Source organism: Morone saxatilis, unplaced genomic scaffold (genome assembly GCF_004916995.1).
Source record: "Morone saxatilis isolate NCDOM2014 unplaced genomic scaffold, NCSU_SB_2.0 Contig1, whole genome shotgun sequence".
Lineage (NCBI taxonomy): Eukaryota > Metazoa > Chordata > Actinopteri > Moronidae > Morone > Morone saxatilis.
Window position 1 is genome coordinate 1247019 of NW_023339651.1, and position 8561 is coordinate 1255579.

Here is an 8561-nt window from a genome sequence, read left to right on the forward strand (position 1 = left end):
CAGCAATAATGACAATGAACCCATTTAATTCCAATAGTTTGAACCCCTGGGGTAACAATAACCAGTATTGCTTTCTAGATAATTACGTATATGTTAAAATAAAATACTGAACATATAGATATGAATATTTTCACATGCACAATTCCAGCGCAATGTTTCCTTCTACACCTGTTGCTACAACGTGATGGAGTAAAATGAAGAAAAGGGTAATATAATGTAATGCAGATCAGAATTCCCGCAGTGATCATCTCACACTTTGAAATTTCTCAGGCCCATGCAAAATTAGCAATAATAAAAAAAAAGCTGTGAGGCAAAAATAGCACGCAGAACGATTATCGTAGTGAGACAGAAGACAGAAACAGAAAATTATACATGGTGTCCAGGAGGCCAAAAGGTGCAAAGGGCTAACACCACACCATCAGACTTGAAGCTCCAGTTGAGGAGTCCAAAAATGACTCAGATACTTTCACCAGGTGGACCTTTTAATGGAACTACAGTCTATGTATTGGGCTAAATTTGGCTAAATATGGCGTTTTGTTTTCACTGTGGATAGAAACCTTGCAGCACCATTTTGATAACATTTTAAAGGCTTATGGGTTCGGCTTGACCCATATAGTTGGAATGTTTCAGGAATCTTGAGTAATGGCTGGTACCTGGGTCGACTTCACTCTGGGCGATGCGTTATGAACGCTCCATCGAGAAAGAACAGACTGATCCCAAGGTACATTTCTGTTATGTTAAGAATACTTTATAAAAAAAGTTTCGTAACCATTTATTAGTCAGCAGAATTCAGATACGTGCTGAACAATGTCTCACCAAACTATGTTCACTCCTTTTGTGGCAAAAATCCTTTCCTCACCTCATGATATGGACCAGTTAATACATCACTGGGGTGAGGAATGGAATGATGTAGGTTGATGCAAAATCTCAAGACTTTTTGTGATGATCATTTTAAACACATCACTATGAATTATTCAGATTTCTTCTGACTATTATAATCTGTTATGTAAATCCCTCTACAGTGGTTCCAACCTGGTGGGTCAGCCAAAGCTCCACGCATGGTGGTAAGAGAACTTTAAAAATATACCAGTAGGCTATATCTTAGTATTTGTTTTATTTTTGGAAGGAGAAACTGTTCTATCATGTGAAGTTACATTGTTACATTAGATAATGTTATTGTACTGTAATCAGGGTATTAAAAAATGAGAGAGCAGTTTAAAGAAAATGTTTTGCTGCCAAGCCGCATGTCTGACCCAACATATTGAAAATCCCTCCCCCACATACATAGTATTCCAGGAATTTACTAAGAATGCACAGATTAGCTGTATCTGATATGTTTTCAGTAAACAGTATATTGGGAATGTTCAGTCCCAAAAAAACTGTGTGAAAATAAAATGGTAATGGGTAAACCGGCCTGGACTGGTAAGCGCCTCTAGTCCCTTCCGACCCAACCTCAAAGCGCTTTTACACATACGTGCCACCATTCACCCTTTCCACACACATTTCAGACAGTGGATGGTGGCAAGTCCTCCGACAGAAACTAAAACTCATTCATACACATTCACTCACCGATGAGGGCAGGAGGAGCCGGGGATCGGAACCAACAACCTTGCCCTGAATGGGGGATGACCCGCTCTGCCTGAGCCACAGCCGCCCGAAATGCGCCTCTCATTTCCATTCTTATGCTCTGCAAATGCCTGCGTAGTCCAATCAAATACATGTGAGTGGCAAACCTTCTGGAAATTGTTACAAAATACATGCAAACAACAAACTGCTGTCCATACTGGACAACGCCACACCTCTGCACAACACCTTCCCACCAGGCAAGAGGGAAGTGTGTTCCCAGTGGGCAGAACTGCTGTCCCGGTCCCTGCTTTCCACCAACAGACTAAAAAAACTCCTTTCGTCCCCCATGCAGACTGTAAATACAAGCTCCTAGTAATAGGCAAGGAGGGACAATAGACATAGGACAATTTCTACCTCCATTTTGCATCTATTTAGTTCCACCCCATCTATCCTATTCTATCTATCTATCTATCCTTATCCTATCTATCCTATCTATCTATCTATTATCCTATCTATCTATCCTTATCTATCTAGTCATCAATAATGAAGGATAATATGTGTTGCCTGCTGTGATAAACTTTCCAAAGTTGTTACGCGCTTATCTCAATAGGTTTTATAAACGTGGCGTTTGTTTTATTTTTGGTGGTCATAGAATCTATTACTCCAAACAGGCCGTTCCAATTAAATTGGTATTGAGGAGCTGGAACATCAGCTTGAGGTCCCTGGGTAATGATGTACTCAGGATAGAGGAAGGACTGTCACCACAATGGGGGCGGGTGGGGCTGGGTTCTTCCTAAAGTCCACAACCATCTCCACTGTTTTTAGAGCGTTTAGCTCCAGGTTGTTCTGGCTGCACCAGGTCACCAGATGGTCAATCTCCCATCTGTAGGCGTTGTTGATAGAATTTAAGCTCCTGGGCTCTGGAGCACGAACTCAGAAAAGGATACAATATTAAACGTAACAAAAGAAACAATGTCAACGTGTCTTCTCCCGGCTTTAAACGACTGGGAGTGTATCTCGACTTACTACATGGTCTCCTTAATGAACTGTGTCATATTTACACCTTCTGTACCAAATTCACTCAGCCTGTTTATCCAGCATTCCGTCTTAGGTCTGACTTTGAGGAAGCTCTTATGGTGCTACAGCTATTTTTAGGAGATACATTTTAGATTTGTATTTTGATCTGCAACAAAATGCACATAGTGACAGTAAATTAAATGCATCCTCCAGTAGCTCCAGTTTTTGCCTCTTATTAATTTCCTTTACATCTGAGTCACATAGCTAAGCATCTGCCTAACTATCTGGAGGTAAAAAACAAAAAACAAGTAAACATTTAACCCTTGAAACCCTGAAATTGTTCTGATATCTCTGCATACTCTATTCTCTCTATCTGGTAAAACATGAAAAATATGTCAGTTTCCTATATGTGAGGGGCGCAAACTGGGGCTAAAGATACGTTATATCTTCCATTTGAGGAAGTGCACTATTTCATGAGACAAAAAATGAAAATGTTTAAAGTCCAAATAGTACTTAACGATGCACTTTTCAGTGCTATATGGTTTTGAATGTGAAATACTATTAAAGGCACAATCCTTGATCCAAATCAACCAAAAGGCAGTCCCACCATCAAAATCAGCAGTCAAATTCAGAAACACTTTTTAATATTTTGTTTATTTTCCCCACCCTGTGGTTATAACATGAAACAACAAACATGAACTGCTCCTAATGTATATAGAGTGAGTCAAATGCAGAGGACAAATTTAATTTCATGTATGTAAAATGCTGTATATACTGTGAAATGTCAATAAAAGACTGATATTTGTATCTATGTATTTGTATCTAGCGTGAATCAGTGCTAACAGCAAATGTCAAATGTAGCAACTGATGACAGCAGACATGTTCAAATCCATGTGGGAGCAAAAATTACCTTCCTCTGTGTTCTTATACTGTGGAGAATGAAAGTTATATAAAGTCCTCTGAGGATTTATGTTGTATCGCTGTAGTGTCCTTTGCATTGTTCATAAATGAACTCAGAACCTTTGGTACAGTCAACTTTTTAATGTACAGGAAATAAAGTAGCACACAGTGGTAAACAGAGTGGCTAAAAGCTCTCTACTTTATTGAATATTCTGCTCAACATTTCCAACAGGTTTCACAGTGATTCCCTCATCAGAGCAGTAAAGCCATGAATTGAACCCCAGGTCGTGTTTAAGACACACGTGACAAAATGATTCCTTTTATATTCTATAAAATTACATATGATATATTTTTAAGCTGAGCTGCACACAAAAGAAAAGAAACAAATACTAAATTAAAATATTTGCACTTTAACTACCTTATGTCCCAATATAACCAACATCTCACATTCAACAAAAGCAAAATCAATATTATACCATTATTGTGAGTATCTGTTTCAACATTTTGCTGTTAAGAAAGAAAGAAAAAATGTGTATCAGTATACATATGTTTAGGTATTAGAATAGAAAGTTACAATTAAAAACACATAATTGATGTATCAAGCAATGCAAACTGATTATGAAGTTGTGAAGAACATTTTGAGAAGAAGGCTGTGCTTAGAATCATCATGAACTAATACATAGAAGTTACATGTACAGTCACTTCATTAGAATCAGTGATCTTGGTCCATCTGGGTTTGAATGCATTTTTGAATTTTTTAAAATGTGTTCGAGCTAAACTGGGGTGTTAAGTTGCTCTTTAAACATGATATGAAAATCCATATCCCTACAGACCAAGATCTAACAAGTATTTGTCATTGCTCTTATTCAATTGGACACACGTACATATAATTGCCTTTGTGGTAAGCATAGAAGCCTGGGTAAACAGGCTCATTGAATCTAGCTTTAAAGGTGTAGAGGTGAGTCAGTGTGTGAGAACAGACTCTGTAGTAGGACAGAGTGCCAGCAGGCCAGTCCAGAAACAACCCAACTCTGTTGGAGTATGGAGGAAGAAAAACTTCCTGCAACCTACCATTATGATATGGCCAAACTAAACCATGTAAATTTTGGCCAACACACCAAGACATTTTATTATTTCCAAGACTACTTGCTGAACTGCCGGATTTTCTGTCAATTCCCTTGTATGCAACACCGATATAAACAGGCTCATTAGAAAAATTACCGCACTCTACCTCCCAGTAATGGCGCCCCTTTAACTTCTCTTCGCCCAGAACCTGAGTATGTACGTCAAACCTGTCTGGGTGATCAGGGTATGTCTGCCATGGTCCACTTGTTGCCTTTTTCGTTTCCTCAGACAGAGTTAGGTAGTTGTTGGCAGTGCGTGGGTCCAGGTTGACATCACAAGCATCTGATGGAGAGACCAAAACAAAAGTGTTATTAGTTATTCTGATGGTCAAACAGGTTTCCGGAAGACAGTACATTCATATGGGGAATTTGTTACTCAAAACAAACATAGAAAGTGACTTACACCAGATCAAATCTTTTTTGTCTGTAATAGTCTCCACAGGAGGAAGATCGGGCTTTGAAAAATCTTTACTGATCAGAATGCCGTCCCTGTAATGGAAGATGGTTGCTCCTGTGTATTTCTTATTTTCAATGGCTGCTACAAGGAAACAGAACCGACTGTTGTTCTTCAGTGCTTTGGCAAGATGATGGATATCTTTGGCTTTTTTCCTCATTTTGGTGAAAACCTCATCTGAGTAGCACCAGTGGTCTTCAATGCTTCCTAATTCAGGTGATTTCAAGTAGCCAGCCATCGCATCAAGCCTGGGGTCAGTCAATATTCAATGAGGGGATTTTCTTTATCACAGCTTGCATGCCAGCCTGGATGTCCTGAACGCTGCTCTCATCTAACTTCTCACTGTCAAACACAAAGCAAGCATCTGCCCCATAAAGGATGCCTGTGACTACATGTGTTGCTGAACTCCTCTCAATGGTATTTATTGGTTTTTTGTCCATGGTTACAGGGTCATTCATTGATAAGTGTTTGAAGGTGGTGGTAGCGTTGTACTGAAGTGTCACTCTGCTCTGATTCTTGTATTTCTTCGTATCATTCAGATATTCTGCAGATCCTCCAACTTCAATCAGTCCACCCATGAAACTGGCCTTCAAGAAGAAGCGTTAATATCCAGCAGGGAGACTTGGATTCATGGAGTCTGATGCAGAAATTTTTAATACTGCCCTGATGAGAGGTTACTTCATGAGTTTCTTTATCCCATAATGTCACACCTGTAGAAATTGGACAACATCAGTCATCTGATAAAGCAGGAAACCCATTTTGTTAATATAAAATCACACAAAGCTAATCATGATCAAGGAAGAAAATATAAGATTGAGGGTGTATGGTAACAATATACAACATAAGTGTAATTGCACAACAACAAAAATGTTGTACCTGTAGACTTCAAATAAATAAAATATAAAAAATATTTAAAAGAGTTAAATACTGCAGTATAGTATCTTTGAAAACACAATGAGCATTGTCGTCATTAATACAAATAAAATGCTCTCAGGCAAACAAAGGCATGGGCCAGAGAGCACAGGAGAGAAGACAGCACACACAAACTTTGCGAGAGAGACACACACATATACATATGTATATATATAGATATATAGATAAATGTCTATATATACATACTATGTATATATATGTATATAATTTATAATTTACCTTCATTAAATCGCCTTAAAATGACAGCAGGCTGCTACAATATAACCATACAGAGCTCTACACACATCAGACTGGTCAGATATAACTCGATATTCTCCTTTTAGTGAAGGAGATGTCCGGTTACCAGGGCTAATCATAGCCTCATCCAACTTTCTTTTTGGCAAACACAGCGTCTCATGTTTTATCCATGAAACACTGTTGCACATTAATTGGTGGTTGTTAACAAGGTGAGAGAGTGTCAGTTAGATAGGTTATTACACCAAATCAGAGTCTTTATTTTGATACAGTATTTAATAATCGCCACCTATGATCTATATTCACCTTCACCCAGCCCTTTTCAGGTTGAGCTGCACATACATAGACCAAATTAGAAGGTGCGCATGGAGACGCCAATACAGTCTGTACAGACCACCTTGTGGTTGACATTAAGGGTGCAAATTATGAAATTCTGACTGCAATGCATGTTTGCATCCTCGTAGAACCAGGCCTGAATAATAAAAAACTATAATTACATATTATTTAAAAAAAAAAATAGCATTTAAAAACAAAAATCAAGACATGAAAAGACTGGTGGGGCATGTGCTCTTCCAGCTTGAATGGGCATGACTCGACTGTCTTGAAGCAACATCGTAATAATAGTACACATTTAAAAAAATAAGATGGCGCAGTGCCTTGATGACGTCATATTTCATTAAATATATATAGACTTTAATTCTATATATTCAAATTTCATATTATATCTAGTCTTGACTTCCAACTGGAACTGTCAGACTGATGAACTGTGATGCTGTGAGATTACTTATACCCTGTCAGATACTCTGTTCTACTGACTCCTCCCATGGCACACCTCCAGACACATGTAACAGACACCAACTGTTTTTCCACAGAGATGAATACACCTATTGGGAAATATGACTATAAAAGACCTTCCAATAATAAACAAATTTCTGTGGAAGGAATACTTAACAGTGCTTTGAATCTGATTAAGTCTGATTAACTTCTAAAACCACAATCAGGTGATACCAGAGTAATGGGAGACATTTTGCACACAGGCACTTAACATACATACATTCAACAGAAAGAGCTTTACTCAAGTTTAATAAAAACTTTTTTTTAAGAGTTTTTTACTTTGTAAACCCGTTAGATCTATAAGATGATACAAAACGCATTTTCTGAAATATTATTATTTTTTAATAGAATGAAAGCACAATGTATGTTTGCACCCAAGTGGTATGCAAATATGCTTGTTTGATCTAATTCATATTCAATGTATTATTTTCTGTGACAAAATGGTCTGTTTAAATGGCCATAATTCAGTGATTATGACCACAATTCATCCAACCTCAGAATAAGTCTTGGTCAGAATTGTCATTGCCTTTCACTATCACCCTTGTGAAGATTTTTAGTAGGATGACATTGTCAGTGCCAATTAAAATAGATATGATCAGAAATACATGCATAGAAATAGCAATAGAGCCAGCATAATGAGATTTACAGCAGTGAATGTGTAACACATCAGTACCAATTAAGTATGCTTATTTTAATGCATTTTATTGTCAGAAGACTGTTTGAAGCATGAAGCCATTCATAGAAGGGACACATCATCAGATAATGCATGAAATTGGATGCAAAGTAGGAAATTCAGCTGTAAAGTTTATCTTGTTCAATTCGCCTGCCAAACGTTATCAGTGATGACGTTTTGCAAGCAAATTTATGGTGAGATCGCCTTTCCATCATCTTGGTCATACACTGGCAACAGGTGTCTCAGTTACTCAGAAAACGATGAATAAGCCTTGATCACAAAAATAGGCAAGACCTCGACTCTCTAGTGAAGCGTTGCTGCAGCCTTAGCTGAGATTCGCCACTCGGATGGGCATTGCTACTGCTCCAATCTGTTAACATGGACAAAATGCCAAAATGTAGCCATGGATGCAACTGTGGATGCTATTGTTGCAGTTGAGTTACAGTGCAGTGATGGATACTAGCTATAAATTTCGCTATAGCAACAGGCGGTGCGGACTCGAGTCTAAGTTGTGTGACTCTCTACCACACACACACACACTACCCTCACACATCACACACTACTCTATTAAAGTGTAAATTGGGGTATTCATATATAGCTTTTTATGTAGTCATCCCTGGTACACTGGTACAATAAGTAGAGGGGAGTAAAGAATAGGTAAAAAAAAAATATACGATATATTGACACAGCTTCCTTGCCTGCCTGGATGTTCTGACTCCTGCTCTCATCTAACTTCTCACTGTCAAACACAAAGCAAGCATCTGCCCCATAAAGGATGCCTGTGACTACATGTGTTGCTGAACTCCTCTCAATGGTATTTATTGGT

The 8561-nt window shown here is 38.2% G+C and overlaps 1 protein-coding gene across 1 annotated transcript; it reads right to left on the minus strand.

Annotated features, from left to right (window-relative positions):
- Positions 1-4345: 4345 nt before the first annotated feature.
- LOC118332530 (neoverrucotoxin subunit alpha-like) lies at positions 4346-5643 on the minus strand. Its single transcript, XM_035667876.1, has 2 exons — positions 5011-5643; positions 4346-4890 (listed from the first exon to the last, which is right to left on the minus strand). The coding sequence occupies exons 1-2, from the start codon at positions 5297-5299 to the stop codon at positions 4346-4348; spliced, it is 834 nt and encodes a 277-aa protein (XP_035523769.1). The 5' UTR covers positions 5300-5643.
- Between the last annotated feature and the right edge of the window lie 2918 nt (positions 5644-8561).